Source organism: Panulirus ornatus, chromosome 2, assembly GCF_036320965.1.
Source record: "Panulirus ornatus isolate Po-2019 chromosome 2, ASM3632096v1, whole genome shotgun sequence".
In the NCBI taxonomy this organism is placed as follows: Eukaryota; Metazoa; Arthropoda; class Malacostraca; order Decapoda; family Palinuridae; genus Panulirus; species Panulirus ornatus.
In genome coordinates this window covers 41,984,235-42,005,517 of record NC_092225.1, presented here as the reverse complement: position 1 = coordinate 42,005,517, position 21,283 = coordinate 41,984,235, and the positions used below count along the sequence as shown (strand labels likewise).

The following is a 21,283-nucleotide window of genomic DNA, read 5'->3' as shown; positions in this document are numbered from 1 at the left end:
TATATATTATATATATATATATATATTTATATATATATATATATATATATATATATATATAATATATATATATATATATATTTATATATATATATTATATATATATATATATTATATATATATATATATATATATTCTTTCTTTCATACTATTTCGTCCATTTCCGAATTAGCGAAGTAGCGTTATGAGCAGAGGACTGGGCCTTTGAGGGAATATTCTCACCTGGCCCCCTTCTCTGTTCCTTCCTTTGGAAATTTAAAAAGAAAATCGAGAGGGGAAGATTTCCAGCACCCAGGTTTGCGGCAGTGGTGCGTGATGTCTTAATGGTTGTTTGATTTGTTTATGGATGGGGTTGTTAGGGAGGTAAATACAAGTGTTTTGGAGAGAGGGGCAACTATGCAGTCACTTGTGAATGAGAGAGCATAGGAAGTGAGTCGGTTGTTGTTCGCTGATGATACAGCGCTGGTGGCTGATTCGTCTGAGAAACTGTACAAGCTGGTGACTGAGTTTGGTAAAGTATATGAAAGAGGAAAGCTGAGTTTAAAAATGAATAAGAGGAAGGTTATTAGGTACAATAGGATTGAGGGACAAGTCAATTGGGAGGTAAGTTTAAATGGAGAAAAAATGAAGGAAGTGAAGCGCTTTAGATATCTTAGAGTGAATTTGGCAGCGGATGGAACCATGGAACAGGAAGTGAGTCATAGGGTGGGTGTGGGGGGCGAAAGTTCTGGGAGCGTTGAAAAATGAGTGGAAGGCGAGAACGATATCTCGGTAAGCAAAAATGGGTATGTTGAAGGAATGATGGTTCCAACAATGTTGTATGGTTGCGAGGCAGGGGCTATAGATAGAGGTGTGCGGAGGAGGGTGGATGTGCTGGAAATGAGATGTTTGAGGACAATATGTGGTGTGAGGTGGTTTGATCGAGTAAGTAATGAAAGAGTAAGAGAGATGTGTGGCAATAAAAGAGTATGCTTCAGAGAGCAGAATAGGGTGTTTTGAAATGGTTTGGTCACATGGTGAGAATACTTTAGGAAAGATTGACCAAGAGGATATATGTGTTAGGGGTGGAAGGAACGGGGAGAAGTTCGAGACCAAATATGAGGTGGAAAGATAGAGTGAAAAAGATTATGAGTGATTAGGGCTTGAATATGCAGGAGGGTGAAATGCGCGCAAGGAATAGAGTGAATTGGAACGATGTGGTATATCTGGGTCGATGTGCTGTCAATGGATTGAACAAAAGCATGTGAAGCGTCTAGGGTAAGCAATGGAAACTTTTGTGTGGCCTGGAAGTGGAAAGAGAGCTGTGGTTTTGTTGCCTTATTACATGACATCTAGAGACTAAGTGCGAACGAATGTTGCCTTTGCTGTTTTTGCTGGCGCTGCCTCACAGACATAAGAGGGGAGAGGGTTGTTATTGCTATTGTGGCGAGGTGGCGATGGGAACGAATAAAGGCAGTCAGTATGAATTATGTATATGTGTGTATATGTATATGTCTGTTTGTATTTATATGTATAAGTTGAGATATCTAGGTATGTATATTTGCGTGTGTGGACGTGTGTGTATATACATGTGTATGTGTGTGGGTTGAGCAATTCTTTCGTCTGTTTCCTTGCGCTACCTCGCTAACAAATAAACATAAATAAATAATATATATATATATATATATATATATATATATATATATATATATATATATATATATATATATATATATATATATATATATATATATATATATATATATATATATATATATATATATATATATATATATATATATATATATATATATATATATATATATATATATACATATATTTATTTATTTCATTTTGCTTTGTCGCTGTCTCCCGCGTTTGCGAGGTAGCGCAAGGAAACATACGAAAGAAATGGCCCAACCCACCCCCATACACAATGTATATACATACACGTCCACACACGCAAATATACATACCTATACATCTCAATGTACACATATATATACACACAGAGACACATACATATATACCCATGCGCACATTTCACACTGTCTGCCTTTATTCATTCCCATCGCCACCTCGCCACACATGGAATACCATCCCCCTCCCCCCTCATGTGTGCGAGGTAGCACTAGGAAAAGACAACAAAGGCCCCATTTGTTCACACTCAGTCTAGCTGTCATGCAATAATGCCCGAAACCACAGCTCAATTTCCACATCCAGGCCCCACAGAACTTTCCATGGTTTACCCCAGACGCTTCACATGCCCTGATCCAATCCACTGACAGCACGTCAATCCCGGTATACCACATCGATCCAATTCACTCTATTCCTTGCCCTCCTTTCACCCTCCTGCATGTTCAGGCCCCGATCACACAAAATCTTTTTCACTCCATCTTTCCACCTCCAATTTGGTCTCCCACTTCTCCTCGTTCCCTCCACCTCCGACACATATATCCTCTTGGTCAATCTTTCCTCACTCATTCTCTCCATGTGCCCAAACCATTTCAAAACACCCTCTTCTGCTCTCTCAACCACGCTCTTTTTATTTCCACACATCTCTCTTACCCTTACATTACTTACTCGATCAAACCACCTCACACCACACATTGTCCTCAAACATCTCATTTCCAGCACATCCACCCTCCTGCGCACAACTCTATCCATAGCCCACGCCTCGCAACCATACAACATTGTTGGAACGACTATTCCTTCAAACATACCCATTTTTGCTTTCCGGGATAATGTTCTCGACTTCCACACATTCTTCAAGCTCCCAGGATTTTCGCCCCCTCCCCCCCACCCTATGATTCACTTCCGCTTCCATGGTTCCATCCGCTGCCAGATCCACTCCCAGATATCTAAAACACTTTACTTCCTCCAGTTTTTCTCCATTCAAACTTACCTCCCAATTGACTTGACCCTGAACCATACTGTACCTAATAACCTTGCTCTTATTCACATTTACTCTTAACTTTCTTCTTTCACACACTTTACCAAACTCAGTCACCAGCTTCTTCAGTATATATTTTTTTTTTTCATACTATTCGCCATTTCCCGCGATAGCGAGGTAGCGTTAAGAACAGAGGACTGGGCCTTTGAGGGAATATTCTCACCTGGCCCCCTTCTCCGTTCCTTCTTTTGGAAAATTAAAAAAAAAAAGAAAAAAAAAAAAAACGAGAGGGGAGGATTTCCAGCCCCCCGCTCCATTCCCTTTTAGTCGCCTTCTACGACACGCAGGGAATACGTGGGAAGTATTCTTTCTCCCCTATCCCCAGGGATAGTATATATATATATATATATATATATATATATATATATATATATATATATATATATATATATATATATATTCCATTCTGTACTCAGTCTCTCCTGGTACTTCCTCACACAGGTCTCCGTCTCAAGCTCATTACTCTCACCACCCTCTTCACCCCAACATTCACTCTTTTTTTCTGAAAACCCATACAAATCTTCACCTTAGCCTCCACAAGATAATGATCAGACATCCCTCCAGTTGCACCTCTCAGCACATTAACATCCAAAAGTCTCTCTTTCGCACGCCTGTCAATTAACACGTAATCCAATAACGCTCTCTGGCCATCTCTCCTACTTACATTAGTATACTTATGTATATCTCGCTTTTTAAACCAGGCATTCCCAATCATCAGTCCTTTTTCAGCACATAAATCTACAAGCTCTTCACCATTTCCATTTACAACACTGAACACCCCATGTATACCAATTATTCCCTCAACTTGCCACATTACTCACCTTTGCATTCAAATCACCCATCACTATAACCCGGTCTCGTGCATTAAAACCACTAACACACTCATTCAGCTGCTCCCAAAACACTTGCCTCTCTTGATCTTTCTTCTCATGCCCAGGTGCATATGCACCAATAATCACCCACCTCTCTCCATCAACTTTCAGTTTTACCCATATTAATCGAGAATTTACTTTCTTACACTCTATCACATACTCCTACAACAAGCGCAAGGAAACAGACGAAAGAAATGGCCCAACCCACCCCCATACACATGTATATACATACTTCCACACACGCAAATATACATACCTACACAGCTTTCCATGGTTTACCCCAGACGCTTCACATGCCTTGATTCAATCCACTGACAGCACGTCAACCCCGGTATACCACATCGATCCAATTCACTCCATTCCTTGCCCTCCTTTCACCCTCCTGCATGTTCAGGCCCCGATCACACAAAATCTTTTTCACTCCATCTTTCCACCTCCAATTTGGTCTCCCACTTCTCCTTGTTCCCTCCACCTCCGACACATATATCCTCTTGGTCAATCTTTCCTCACTCATTCTCTTCTTGTGCCCAAACCATTTCAAAACACCCTCTTCTGCTCTCTCAACCACGCTCTTTTTGTTTCCACATATCTCTCTTACCATTACGTTACTTACTCGATCAAACCACCTCACACCACACATTGTCCTCAAACATCTCATTTCCAGCACATCCATCCTCCTGCGCACAACTCTATCCATAGCCCACGCCTCGCAACCATACAACATTGTTGGAACCGCTATTCCTTCAAACATACCCATTTTTGCTTTCCGAGATAATGTTCTCGACTTCCACACATTCTTCAAGGCCCCCAGGATTTTCGCCCCCTCCCCCACCCTATGATCCACTTCCGCTTCCATGGTTCCATCCGCTGCCAGATCCACTCCCAGATATCTAAAACACTTTACTTCCTCCAGTTTTTCTCCATTCAAACTTACCTCCCAATTGACTTGACTCTCAACCCTACTGTACCTAATAACCTTGCTCTTATTCACATTTACTCTTAACTTTCTTCTTTCACACACTTTACCAAACCTAGTCACCAGCTTCTGCAGTTTCTCACATGAATCAGCCACTAGCGCTGTATCATCAGCGAACAACAACTGACTCACTTCCCAAGCTCTCTCATCCACACCAGACTTCATACTTGCCCCTCTTTCCAAAACTCTTGCATTCACCTCCCTAACAACCCCATCCATAAACACATTAAGCAACCATGGAGACATCACACAACCCTGCCGCAAACCTACATTCACTGAGAACCAATCACTTTCCTCTCTTCCTACACGTACACATGCCTTACATCCTCGATAAAAAACTTTTCACTGCTTCTAAGAACTTGCCTCCCACACCATATATTCTTAATACCTTCCACAGAGCATCTCTATCAACTCTATCATATGCCTTCTCCAGATCCATAAATGCTACATACAAATCCATTTGCTTTTCTAAGTATTTCTCACATACATTCTTCAAAGCAAACACCTGATCCACACATCCTCTACCACTTCTGAAACCACACTGCTCTTCCCCAATCTGATGCTCTGTACATGCCTTCACCCTCTCAATCAATACCCTCACATATGATTTACCAGGAATACTCAACAAATTTATACCTCTGTAATTTGAGCACTCACTCTTATCCCCTTTGGCTTTGTACAATGGCACTATGCACGCATTCCGCCAATCCTCAGGCACCTCACCATGAGTCATACATACATTAAATAACCTTACCAACCAGTCAATAATACAGTCACCCCCTTTTTTTAATAAATTCCACTGCAATACCATCCAAACCTGCTGCCTTGCCGGCTTTCATCTTCCGCAAAGCTTTTACTATCTCTTTTCTGTTTACCAAATCATTTTCCCTAATCCTCTTACTTTGCACACCACCTCGACCAAAACACCCTGTATCTGCCACTCTATCATCAAACACATTCAATAAACCTTCAAAATACTCACTACATCTCCTTCTCACATCACCACTACTTGTTATCACCTCCCCATTTGCGCCCTTCACTGAAGTTCCCATTTGCTCCCTTGTCTTACGCACTTTATTTACCTCCTTCCAGAACATCTTTTTATTCTCCCTAAAATTTAATGATACTCTCTCACCCCAACTCTCATTTGCCCTCTTTTTCACCTCTTGCATCTTTCTCTTGACCTCCTGTCTCTTTCTTTTATACATATATACATATATATATATATATATGTGTATATATATATATATATATATATATATATATATATATATATATATATATATATATATATATATATATATATATATATATATATATGAATGTAAATCATAAAGTTATAAAGAGAACAAATATGTATGTATCTATGTTTGCCTTTGAGGATGGTAGCCAGCCTGCCCTCGGGTAGTGCGCTGCATCCTCTCTGTTTTCTCTCACACGTCTGGCTATGACGTCCTTTGTCCAGTATCGTATAACCCCAGCATCTTCAAGCCTATGCATGACCTCACTAAAGCTTCGATAAAATGGCGCTCCTTTCCTGTTGAATAGTTAAAAAAATTCATTAATCTCTATGATCAGGTATTTCTTCAAGATTTTTGTTTTTTTATGTGCATTTTGACATTTTTCTTTGGTTCCTCTGTGTTGCTGGTGATATTAGTAAGGTAGACCACATTAGCTATGCGGATATGTGCATCTTCATATACGATCATCACTGCCATTGAAAGGTGTTTGATAATGACAATATATTGATTGTCTATAAGATGAAGTATGAAAGAATGCTGCAAGGCAGTACCATTCTTTATTGGATGCTGATTTCATTCTATGAGAGCTATCAATGTTGAAAATGCTAATGTCGCGTGATTTTTCGTCACAGGGTTATAGACAACTTTTGGATATAGTATCTCGTTTTTTGTCGTTTGTCAGTGTTTAGAGCCATAAACATTATGATCGTTTACAGGAAAAGACAATGCATTCTAAACGTCCATTATATTCATATCTGTTTTCCAGCTGGAAGACAGGGATGAACGTAGATATAAGGGAAACGAGTCTTTGATAAGGTTATGAGCACGTCTTTCAGAAGCATTAAAGAAGCAAAGATAATGAGTGACACATTATGATACATTAACCAGAATGAATCAGAAATGCTTTCACTCTCTAAAGTTTCCTTGAAAACTTAAGAGTTATGTCTTCAGCCATCACTCAGATGGCATCCTCATGCGAATGAAGCTGCTGAGAAATAATGTGTGGAATATGTGATGGCATAAGGGATGGGGAAGTTCTTTGTTCTTATTACTCTGAATATAAACTACAAACCACAACCACTGTATATATATATATATATATATATATATATATATATATATATATATATATATATATATATATATATATATATATATATATATATATATATATATATATATATATATATATATATATATATACATATATATATATATATATATATATATATATATATATATATATATATATATATATATATATATATATTCTTTCTTTCATACTATTCGTCATTTCCCGAATTAGCGAAGTAGCGTTATGAGCAGAGGACTGGGCCTTAGAGGGAATATCCTCACCTGGCCCCCTTCTCTGTTCCTTCCTTTGGAAAATTAAAAAGAAAATCGAGAGGGGAAGATTTCCAGCCACCCAGGTTTGCGGCAGGGGTGTGTGATGTCTCCATGGTTGTTTAATTTGTTTATGGATGGGGTTGTTAGAGAGGTGAATGCAAGAGTTTTGGAAAGAGCGGCAAGTATGAAGTCTGTTGTGGATGAGAGAGCTTGGGAAGTGAGTCAGTTGTTGTTAGCTGATGATACAGCGCTGGTGGCTGATTCATGTGAGAAACTGCAGAAGCTGGTGACTCAGTTTGGTAAAGTGTGTGGAAGAAGAAAGTTAAGAGTAAATGTGAATAAGAGCAAGGTTATTAGGTACGGTAGGGTTGAGGGTCAACTCAATTGGGAGGTAAGTTTGAATGGAGAAAAACTGGAGGAAGTAAAGTGTTTTAGATATCTGGGAGTGGATCTGGCAGCGGATGGAACCATGGAAGCAGAAGTGAATCATAGGGTGGGGGAGGGGCGAAAATCCTGGGAGCTTTGAAGAATGTTTGGAAGTAGAGAACATTATCTCGGAAAGCAAAAATGGGTATGTTTGAAGGAACAGTGGTTCCAACAATGTTGTATGGTTGCGAGGCGTGGGCTATGGATAGAGTTGTGCGAAGGAAGGTGGATGTGCTGGAAATGAGATGTTTGAGGACAATGTGTGGTGTGAGGTGGTTTGATCGAGTAAGTAATATAAGGGTAAGAGAGATGTGTGGAAATAAAAAGAGCGTGGTTGAGAGAGCAGAAGAGGGTGTTTTGGAAAGGTTTGGGCACATGGGGAGAATGAGTATGGAAAGATTGACCAGGAGGATATATGTGTCGGAGGTGGAGGGAACGAGGAGAAGTGGGAGACCAAACTGGAGGTGGAAAGATGGAGTGAAAAAGATTTTGTGTGATCGGGGCCTGAACATGCAGGAGGGTGAAAGGAGGGCAAGGAATTGAGTGAATTGGATCGATGTGGTATACCGGGGTTGACGTGCTGTCAGTGGATTGAATCAGGGCATGTGAAGCGTCTTGGGTAAACCATGGAAAGTTGTGTGGGGCCTGGATGTGGAAAGGGAACTGTGGTTTCGGGCATTATTGCATGACAGCTAGAGACTGAGTGTGAACGAATGGGGCCTTTGTTGTCTTTTCCTAGTGCTACCTCGCACACATGAGGGGGGAGGGGGCTGGTATTCCATGTGTGGCGAGGTGGCGATATGAATGAATAAAGGCATGCAGTGTGAATTGTGTGAATTGGTATATATGTATGTGTCTGTGTGTGTATATATATGTGTACATTGAGATGTATAGGTATGTATATTTGCGTGTGTGGACGTGTATGTATATACATTGTGTATGGGGGTGGGTTGGGCCATTTCTTTCGTCTGTTTCCTTGCGCTACCTCGCAAACGCGGGAGACAGCGACAATGCAAAATAAATAAAAAATAAATTGCCGAGGTTTGCGGTTTGATGAAGCCCCAGACTACATGTACCTGCGCCAACTCTTCCGCATCTTGTTCCGCACACTTCATCACCAGTATGATTATACCTTTGACTGGACAATGCTTAAACAGAAAGCTGCATCTACTGCAGCTGCAGTGTCTGGAACCACCCCCCAGCCTGCAGCTACCCAAGGTACACAGAAGCAACTCTGAGGTTTTGGATGAAAGTGATATGAAGAAGGTTTGTGATATTTCCTTATGAGCATTTATAGTAACATTATTTTGTTGGATATATACAGTCTGACCTCTTAAATTTGGAATTTTTGGGACCTAGGCTTATCCAGATTTCAGAATTTTTGGATCTTTGGAAATAAAAAGAGAGGGGAAAAGTAAAATAGTGTACTGACAATGAAATATGGTTTGTATTAATACAGAAAAACACGCTGGTTGACCTTAAATACTAAAGTACAGAATATAATTGAAAACTACCTTTAATAATGCAATCATTGAGATCAATATTGTATTTACAGAGCACTGTCATGTACTGTATGATGGTCTTGTTCATCTCTCCAGTTATAAAGACAAAAGTTCCACACACACTTTCAAACTCTCTCCCTCCCATTAATGATTTCAAGCTTCATATATCACAACAAACCTTCATGAGCAGCCTTTTTTACAGTCTATCTATCTGTCTATTTGAAAATAGAATGTCATACTTTCAGACTCTCTCTCCGACAAACAACCAGACTTTATAGTATTTTCCCAACATAATTGTTGTGCTTACTTCTTAGCCTTTTATTTTCAATGCTGTTCAAAAAAATAATGCCACTTTTAAGCCCTTTCTCTCCAATGAATGATCAAGTTCTTCATATTTTCCCAACAAACCTTCACCTGCAGACTTCTCAACCTTCATTCTATCTTTCTGTGTAAAAGTATTATTTTAATGAAGAGGAACGTATTATGATGAATTACAAAGAAAGAGAACACTTAAAATGCACAAAATTTTGCCCCTCATTTATGATATCATGATATTTCACTTTTGAGTTATTAGTGGCCATACAGTAATCACGGGACACTCCTATGCTGATTATTATGTGGTTTGATTTCACGCTTGTAGTATGCAGCTGTGCAGTAAAAAAAAAATCCACAAAAAATAGGTTGAGCTTATAAATCAGCAATTTTAGGAGGACATTACTAATAGAAACAAGAAAGAAACTAGCCTTAAGTCACGGACCTGTGCTTCTCGTATATTTCACTTTTCAGGACCAGTGATCAATTTGATAGTTTTTGCCTCTTTTCTAAGAAAATACTAGAAATATAGTTCATACTATCCAATGTTCAGATGTAGAAACAAGTAATTTTTCATGCTGATGAGTGTATTGTCGTATTAAAGGCTTATAAGCAAAGCAGTATTTAAAAGTACACATTTTCAGTTAATATGTATAAATCTAATTTCTCTTTTGTCAGTAAGTTTTTGAAACAGTTTTCAGAGCATATAACAGTGTGGACTTGGTGGCTACTATGTTGGCTGTCTCATGATGAAAGGTTATGGAATTCCATTCTCTAAGGCTAAGAAGCCACACTGGAGTTCATTAGTTATGGAGACGATTACCCTGGCTGACCCCTTGAGGTTTTTTCAGGTATTGATTACCATATATCCCAAAAACTATGAATTTCTTTGTTGATTTTGTTTATCTTCTGGAACTGTTGATGTGCATGCAATAAGTACCTGGACATATTAAGTAAATTGCTGTGTATTATAATTAGATATGTCCATGAAATATAGAAGAAAAAGGAATGGTATATACAATATTGTCTCGACTATTGTATTGTGATGCACCAGGTTAAATAAGTCTAGTTGTTTTCTTATGCAGTAGATTTTTTAATGTTCACTAAAGAAATTATATTGGTTTCTTTCTCTGTGTACAAACTATATGTGAGCTACTCAGGTTTTTCAGTCAGGATTACCGATCACAATTTTAAGAGATGTACATTTTTGTATAAACCTGTACGTTAGAGAAAACAATACCTCCACCCATTTGCAATGCTCATAGTAAGTAGTTAGCTCATTATCAAAAGAATAAAAGATTAATAACATTACTTATACAATAGAAAATCTTTACTTGGAAGGATAGCAGGTTACAGAAATAATATGCGGTATATGAAGCTCGGTAATTGGCATTATTGGAGGGATCTTAGTAATGCCACAAGATATTCTACATGAAATTGAAACAGTAGCTACATATCTTTTTTATTGGCATTTCAAAGGAAGATTAATATGCAGTCACAGTCAGATATTAGTGCAGCACAAAGTTCTGTCAATGAATGAACTTCATGAAAGATAGACAAAGGGAGAGAGAGAGAGAAGAAAGACACAGGGAGCATGAGGTCACTGATCGTGGGCACTTTGGCATGTGGCATATATTGGCCTATGTATAGTTAACAGCAATATTTCACTTCTGTGGTCTGTTCATTTATGTTCTTGACTTTCATGAGATATGTTTATAAATTTTTGTATGGTTATTGGCTTTTTTTATGATTATGATTACCTAAGTGTACGGTATCGGAGGGAACTGTACACTTATGGGACCATATCTTAAATTTTTTCCATTGTATAACTTTTTAAACTTTTGTGTACAGTCACCATTCACTGTTTCAACTCATTTGTTTGTACCTACTCTTGCTTATGTGTGTGTGTGTGTATGTAGTTGTTTTGAATGTAGTGACTAATTTGTCATGTAATATACAGTGTGAGAATTATGTACTTGTGGGGTTGTATCTCTTAAAGCTTTATCTTACAAGTTTGAAACATTCACCTTTATCTTTTTCGTCTCCTACCTATTTGTACTGAAGGGGATGCGGTTTTCCTCTGATGGGACTTCATGTTGTGAACCTTATAATCATACAACTTTTTAAGCTGATGTATTGTCCATAATCACTCTCATGACTGATTTTTTGAATCGTCTACATCTCTCAATACTCGGCAAAAATAGTACTGTACAGTCTTTCCGACAAGTTTCTTGCTCAGTTTCTTGTTATGGTATATAGTTGTTCTATCTTTGCATCTTTCGAAGAACTGTTCACTGATAACATCATCAAACTGGTTGTAATCAGGTTACCTCTTACTCTTCTTTCTTCCATGGTGGACAAATCCAAGGCTTTTCGCCTTTCCCATAACTCACATTTCTTAATTTGGTTACTATTTTTGTTGCTGTCCCCTATTATTTATCTATGCAGCTTTTATTGTGGTGAACAAAGTTTAAGAAAAATATTCAAGTTTTGGCCTGCTGAATATCTCCTGGGGATAGGGGAGAAAGAATACTTCCCACGTATTCCCTGCGTGTCGTAGAAGGCGACTAAAAGGGAAGGGAGCGGGGGGCTGGAAATCCTCCCCTCTCGTTTTTTTTTTTTTTTTCTTTTTTTTAATTTTCCAAGGGAGGGAGCAGAGAAGGGGGCCGGGTGAGGATATTTCCTCAAAAGCCCAGTCCTCTGTTCTTAACGCTACCTCGCTGTCGCGGGAAATGGCGGATAAAAAAAAAAAAAAAAGAAAATATATATATATATATATATATATATATATATATATATATATATATATATATATATATATATATATATATATATATCAATTTTTTATTATTCTATTATATTTTGTCGCTGTCTCCTGCGTTAGCGAGGTAGTGCAAGGAAACAGACGAAAGAATGGCCCAACCCACCCATATATACATGTATATACATACATGTCCACACACGCACATTTACATACCTATACATCTCAACGTATACATATATACAGACACAGACATATACATGTATACACATGTACATAATTCATAATGTCTGCGCTTATTCATTCCCTTCGCCACCCCGCCACAAATGAAATGATAACCCCCTCCCCCCGTATGTGCGCCAGGTAGCACTAGGAAAAGACAACAAAGGCCACATTCGTTCACACTCACTTTCTAGCTGTCATGTATAACACACCGAAACCACAACTCTCTTTCCAGATCCAGGCCTCACAGAACTTTCCATGGTTTACCCAAGACGCTAAACATGCCCTGGTTCAATTCATTGACAGCACGTCGACCCCGATATACCACATTGTTCCAATCCAATCTATTCCTTGCACGCCTTTCACCCTCCGGCATGTTCAGGCCCTGATCACTCAAAGTCTTTTTCACTCCATCTTTCCACCTCCAATTTGGTCTTCCACTTCTCGTTCCCTCCACCTCTGACACATATATCCTCTTTGTCAATCCTTCCTCACTCGTTCTCTCCTTGTGACCAAAACATTTCAAAACACCCTCTTCTGCTCGCTCAACCACACTCTTTTAATTACACCACATCTCTCTTACCTTTCATAACTTACTCGATCAAACCACCTCACACCACATATTGTTCTCAAACATCTTATTTCTATCACATCCACCCTCCTCCGCACAACTCTATCTATAGCCCACGCCTCGCAAATATATGACATTGTTGGAACTAATATTCCTTCAAACATACCCATTTTTCCTTTCCGAGATAAAGTTCTCGCTTCCATACATTTTTCAACGCTCCCAGAACTCTCGCCCCCTACCCCACCCAATGACTCACTTCGGCTTCCATGGTTCCATCCGCTGCCAAATCCACTCCCATATATCTAAATCACCTCACTTCCTCCAGTTTTTCTCCATTCAAACGTAACTCCCAATAAACTTGTCCCTCAACTCTCCTGGACCAATAGTAACCTTGCTCTTATTCATATTTACTCTCAGCTTTCTCCTGCCATACACTTAAAGAAACTCAGGCACCAGTTTCTGCAGTTTCTCACCCGAATCAGCCACCAACATTGTGTCATCAGAAAACAACAACTGACTCACTTCCCAAGCTCTCTCATCCAAAACAGACTGCATACTTGTCCCTCTCCCCAAAACTCTTTCATTCACCTCCGTAACAGCATCCATCCATAAACAAATTAAAAAACCATGGAGACATCATGCATCGCTGCCGGAAACCAACATTCACTGAGAACCAATCACTTTCCTCTCTTCCCACTCGTCCACATGCCTTACATCATCGATAAAAACTTTTCACTGCTTCTAACAATTTGCCTCCCACACCATATATTCTTAATACTTGCCACAAAGCATCTCTGTCAACTCAATCATATGCCTTCTCCAGATCCATAAATGCTACATACAAATCCATTTGCTTTTCTAAGTATTTCTGACATACATTCTTGAAAGGAAAGACCTGATCCACACTTCCTCTACCACTTCTGAAAACACACTGTTCTTCCCTAATCTGATGCTCTGTACATGCCTTCACCCTCTCAATCAATACTCTCCCAGCAATACTCAATAAACTTGTTCCTCTGTAATTTGAGCACTCACCTTATCCCCTTTCCTTTTGTACAATGACACTACGCAAGCATTCCACCAATCCTCAGGCACCTCACCATGAGTCATACTTACATTTTATAACCTTACCAACCAGTCAACAATGCAGTCACCCCCTTTTTTTGATAAATTCAAATGCAATACCATCCAAACCTGCTGCCTTGCCGGCTTTCATCTTCAGCAAAGCTTTTACTACCTCTCCCCTGTCTACCAAATCATCCTCCCTAAACCTCTCATTCTGCATACCACCTCGATCAAAATACCCTTTATATGCCACTCTATCATCAAACACATTTAACCAACCTTCAAAGTACTCACTCCATATCCCTAGCACATCACCACTACTTGTTATCACCTCCCCATTAGCCCCCTTCACTGATGGTCTCATTTGTTCCGTAGTCTTACGCACTTTATCTACCTCCCTCAAAAATATCTTTCTATTCTCCCTAAAATTTAATGATACTCTCTCACCCCAACTCTCGTTTGCCATCTTTTTCACATCTTGCACCATTGTCTTGACCTCCTGACTCTTTCTTTTATACATCTCTCACCCATTTGCATTATTTCCCTGGAAAAATCGTCCAAATGCTTCTCTCTTCTCTTTCACTAATAATCTTACTTCTTCATCTCACCACTTATTACCCTTTCTAATCTGCCCACCTCCCACGCTTCTCATGCCACAAGTATCTTTTGCGCAAGCCATCACTACTTCCCTAAATGCATCCCATTCCTCCCCCATTCTCCTTCCGACCTTTCTTCTCTCCTTTTCCATTCTGTACTCAGTGTCTCCTGGTACATCCTCACACAAGTCTCCTTCCCAAGCTCATTTACTCTCACACCTCTCTTTACCCCAACATTCTCTCTTTTTTTTCTGAAAACCTATACAATTCTTCACATTTGCCTCTAAAAGATAATGATCAGACATTCCTCCAGCTGCACCTCTCAGCACATTAACATCTAAAAGTCTCTCTTTCACGTGCCTATCAATTAACACGTAATCGAATAACACTCTCTGGCCATCTCTCTTACTGACAATCCTCTCTTACATACGTATACTTAGGTATATATCTCTTTTTAAACCAGGTATGCCAAATCACCAGTCCTTTTTCAGCACACAAATCTAAAAGATCTTCACCATTTCCACATACAATACTGGACACCCCATGTACACCATTATTCCCTCAACTGCCACATTACTCACCTTTGCATTCAAATCATACATCATTACAACCCGTTCTCGTGCATCAAAACTACTAACACACTCACTCAGCTGCTCCCAAAACAATTTGCCTCTCATGATCTTTCTTCTCATACCCAGGTGCATATTCTCCAATAATCACCCATCTCCCTCAATCCACTTTCAGTTTTACCTATATCAATCTAGAGTTTACTTTCTTACACTCTATCACATACTCCCACCACTCCTGTTTCAGGAGTAGTGCTACTCCTTCCCTTGCTCTTGTCCTCTCACCAACACTTGACTACTCCTAAGACATTCCCAAACCACTCTTCCCCTTTACCCTTTAGCTTCGTTTCACTCAGAACAAGAACATCCAGGCTCCTTTCCTCATGCATTCTACCTACCTCTCCTTTTTTCTCATCTTGGTTACATCAACACACATTAGGCATCCCAATCTGAGCCTTCGAGGAGGAAAGGCACTCTCCGCATAACTCCTTCTGTTTACACTTTTATATTCTTAAAATACAAGGAGAGGAGGTTATATATATCCCTGGGGATGTATATATATATATATATATATATATATATATATATATATATATATAAATTTTGCTTTGTCGCTGTCTCCCGCGTTTGCGAGGTAGTGCAAGGAATTAGACGAAAGAAAGGGCCCAACCCACCCCCATACACATGTATATACCTACTTCCACACACGCAAATATACATACCTACACAGCTTTCCATGTTTTACCCCAGAAGCTTCACATGCCCTGATTCAATCCACTGACAGCACGTCAAACCCGGTATACCACATCGATCCAATTCACTCTATTCCTTGCCCTCCTTTCACCCTCCTGCATGTTCAGGCCCCGATCACACAAAATCTTTTTCACTCCATCTTTCCACCTCCAATTTGGTCTCCCACTTCTCCTCGTTCCCTCCACCTCCGACACATATATCCTCTTGGTCAATCTTTCCTCACTCATTCTCTCCATGTGCCCAAACCATTTCAAAACACCCTCTTCTGCTCTCTCAACCAAGCTCTTTTTATTTCCACATATCTCTCATACCCTTACGTTACTTACTCGATCAAACCACCTCACACCACACATTGTCCTCAAACATCTCATTTCCAGCACATCAATCTGCGCACAACTCTATCCATAGCCTACGCCTCGCAACCATACAACATTGTTGGAACGACTATTCCTTCAAAAATACCCATTTTTGCTTTCCGAGATAATGTTCTCGACTTCCACACATTCTTCAAGGCTCCCAGAATTTTCGCCCACTTCCCCACCCTATGATCCACTTCCGCTTCCATGGTTCCATCCGCTGCCAGATCCACTCCCAGATATCTAAAACACTTTACTTCCTCCAGTTTTTCTCCATTCAAACTTACCTCCCAATTGACTTGACCCTCAACCCTACTGTACCTAATAACCTTGCTCTTATTCACATTTACTCTTAACTTTCTTCTTTCACACACTTTACCAAACTCAGTCACCAGCTTCTGCAGTTTCTCACATGAATCAGCCACCAGCGCTGTATCATCAGCGAACAACAACTGACTCACTTCCCAAGCTCTCTCATCCCCAACAGACTTCATACTTGCCCCTCTTTCCAAAACTCTTGCATTCACCTCCCTAACAACCCCATCCATAAACAAATTAAACAACCATGGAGACATCACACACCCCTGCCGCAAACCGACATTCACTGAGAACTAATCACTTTCCTCTCTTCCTACACGTACACATGCCTTACATCCTCGTTAAAAACTTTTCGCTGCTTCTAACAACTTGCCCCCCACACCATATATTCTTAATACCTTCCACAGAGCATCTCTATCAACTCTATCATATGCCTTCTCCAGATCCATAAATGCTACATACAAATCCATTTGCTTTTCTAAGTATTTCTCACATACATTCTTCAAAGCAAACACCTGATCCACACATCCTCTACCACTACTGAAACCACACTGCTCTTCCCCAATCTGATGCTCTGTACATGCCTTCACCCTCTCAATCAATACCCTCCCATATAATTTGCCAGGAATACTCAACAAACTTATACCTCTGTAATTTGAGCACTCACTCTTATCCCCTTTGCCTTTGTACAATGGCACTATGCACGCATTCCGCCAATCCTCAGGCACCTCACCATGAGTCATATATACATTAAATAACCTTACCAACCAGTCAACAATACAGTCACCCCCTTTTTTAATAAATTCCACTGCAATACCATCCAAACCTGCTGCCTTGCCGGCTTTCATCTTCTGCAAAGCTTTTACTACCTCTTCTCTGTTTACCAACTCATTTTCCCTAACCCTCGCACTTTGCACACCACCTCGACCAAAACACAATATATCTACCACTCTATCATCAAACACATTCAACAAACCTTCAAAATACTCATTCAATCTCCTTCTCACATCACCACTACTTATTATCACCTCCCCATTTGCGCCCTTCACTGAAGTTCCCATTTGCTCCCTTGTCTTACGCACTTTATTTACCTCCTTCCAGAACATCTTTTTATTCTCCCTAAAATTTAATGATACTCTCTCACCCCAACTCTCATTTGACCTTTTTTTCACCTCTTGCACCTTTCCCTTGACCTCCTGTCTCTTTCATTTATACGTCTTCCACTCAATTTCATTTTTTCCCTGCAAAAATCGTCCAAATGCATCTCTCTTCTCTTTCACTAATGCTCTTACTTCTTCATCCCACCACTCACACGTAATCCAATAACGCTCTCTGGCCATCTCTCCTACTTACATAAGTATACTTATGTATATCTCGCTTTTTAAACCAGGTATTCCCAATCATCAGTCCTTTTTCAGCACATAAATCTACAAGCTCTTCACCATTTCCATTTACAACACTGAACACCCCATGTATACCAATTATTCCCTCAACTGCCACATTACTCACCTTTGCATTCAAATCACCCAACAATATAACCCGGTCTAGTGCATCAAAACCACTAACACAATCATTCAGCTGCTCCCAAAATACTTGCCTCTCATGATCTTTCTTCTCATGCCCAGGTGCATATGCACCAACAATCATCCATCTCTCTCCATCAACTTTCAGCTTTACCCATATATATATATATATATATATATATATATATATATATATATATATATATATATTTTTTATTTTTTTTTTTTTTTTTTTGCTTTGTCGCTGTCTCTCGCGTTTGCGAGGTAGCGCAAGGAAACAGACGAAAGAAATGGCCCAACCCACCCCCATACACATGTATATACATACGTCCACACACGCAAATATACATACCTACACAGCTTTCCATGGTTTACCCCAGACGCTTCACATGCCCTGATTTAATCCACTGACAGCACGTCAACCCCGGTATACCACATCGCTCCAATTCACTGTATTCCTTGCCCTCCTTTCACCCTCCTGCATGTTCAGGCCCCGATCACACAAAATCTTTTTCACTCCATCTTTCCATCTCCAATTTGGTCTCCCTCTTCTCCTCGTTCCATCCACCTCCGATACATATATCCTCTTGGTTAATCTTTCCTCATTCATTTTCTCCATGTGCCCAAAACACTTCAAAACACCCTCTTCTGGTCTCTCAACCGCGCTCTTTTTATTTCCACACATACCTTTTACCCTTACGTTACTTACTCGATCAAACCACCTCACATCACACATTGTCCTCAAACATCTCATTTCCAGCACATCCATCCTCCTGCGCACCACCCTATCCATAGCCCACGCCTCGCAACCATACAACATTGTTGGAACCACTATTCCTTCAAACATACCCATTTTTGCTTTCCGAGATAATGTTCTCGACTTCCCCACATTCTTCAAATCTCCCAGAATTTTCGACCCCTCCCCCATCCTTTGATCCACTTCCGCTTCCATGGTTCCATCCGCTGTCAGATCCACTCCCAGATATCTAAAACACTTTACTTCCTCCAGTTTTTCTCCATTCAAACTCACCTCCCAATATATATATATATATATATATATTTTTTTTATTATACTTTGTCGCTGTCTCCCGCGTTTGCGAGGTAGCGCAAGGAAACAGACGAAAGAAATGGCCCCCCCCCCATACACATGTATATACATACGTCCACACACGCAAATATACATACCTACACAGCTTTCCATGGTTTACCCCAGACGCTTCACATGCCTTGATTCAATCCACTGACAGCACGTCAACCCCGGTATACCACATCGCTCCAATTCACTCTATTCCTTGCCCTCCTTTCACCCTCCTGCATGTTCAGGCCCCGATCACACAAAATCTTTTTCACTCCATCTTTCCACCTCCAATTTGGTCTCCCTCTTCTCCTCGTTCCCTCCACCTCCGACACATATATCCTCTTGGTCAATCTTTCCTCACTCATCATCTCCATGTGCCCAAACCACTTCAAAACACCCTCTTCTGCTATCTCAACCACGCTCTTTTTATTTCCACACATCTCTCTTACCCTTACGTTACTCATTCGATCAAACCACCTCACACCACAAATTGTCCTCAAACATCTCATTTCCAGCACATCCATCCTCCTGCGCACAACTCTATCCATAGCCCACGCCTCGCAACCATACAACATTGTTGGAACCACTATTCCTTCAAACATACCCATTTTTGCTTTCCGAGATAATGTTCTCGACTTCCACACATTCTTCAAGGCCCCCAGAATTTTCCCCCCTCCCCCACCCTATGATGCACTTCCGCTTCCATGGTTCCATCCGCTGCCAGATCTACTCCCAGATATCTAAAACACTTCACTTCCTCCAGTTTTTCTCCATTCAAACTCACCTCCCAATTGACTTTACCCTCAACCCTACTGTACCTAATAACCTTGCTCTTATTCACATTTACTCTTAACTTTCTTCTTCCACACACTTTACCAAACTCAGTCACCAGCTTCTGCAGTTTCTCACATGAATCAGCCACCAGCGCTGTATCATCAGCGAACAACAACTGACTCACTTCCCAAGCTCTCTCATCCCCAACAGACTTCATACTTGCCCCTCTTTCCAAAACTCTTGCATTTACCTCCCTAACAACCCCATCCATAAACAAATTAAACAACCATAGAGACATCACACACCCCTGCCGCAAACCTACATTCACTGAGAACCAATCACTTTCCTCTCTTCCTACACGTATACATGCCTTATATCCTCGATAAAAACTTTTCACTGCTTCTAACAACTTTCCTCCCACACCATATATTCTTAATACCTTCCATAGAGCATCTCTATCAACTCTATCATATGCCTTCTCCAGATCCATAAATGCTACATACAAATCCATTTGCTTTTCTAAGTATTTCTCACATACATTCTTCAAAGCAAACACCTGATCCACACATCCTCTACCACTTCTGAAACCACACTGCTCTTCCCCAATCTGATGCTCTGTACATGCCTTCACCCTCTCACTCAATACCCTCCCATATAATTTACCAGGAATACTCTTTACCAAATCATTTTCCTTAACCCTCTCACTTTGCACACCACCTCGACCAAAACACCCTATATCTGCCACTCTATCATCAAACACATTCAACAAACCTTCAAAATACTCACTCCATCTCCTTCTCACATCACCACAATTGTTATTACTACTTGTTATATATATATATATATATATATATATATATATATATATATATATATATATATATATATATATATATATATATATATATATATATATACTTCCCACGCATTCCTCGCGTGTCGTAGAAAGCGACTAGAGGGGACGGGAGCGGGGAGCCAGAAATCCTCCACTCCTTGTATTTTTTTTTAATTTTCTAAAATGGGAAACAGAGGAAGGAGTCACGCGGGGAGTGCTCATCCTCCTCGAAGGCTCAGATTGGGTTGCCTAAATGT

General features: G+C 40.0%; 1 protein-coding gene across 1 annotated transcript in view; it reads right to left on the bottom strand.

Moving 5' to 3' along the window:
* Positions 1-21,283, bottom strand: part of LOC139753187 (glutamate receptor ionotropic, delta-1-like) — a 245,364-nt gene that overhangs the window by 116,721 nt on the left and 107,360 nt on the right. The window contains exon 4 of the mRNA XM_071669385.1: positions 6,155-6,317. Within this exon, the coding sequence (XP_071525486.1) occupies positions 6,155-6,317 (163 nt within the window). The remainder of the gene's footprint in view (positions 1-6,154; positions 6,318-21,283) is intronic.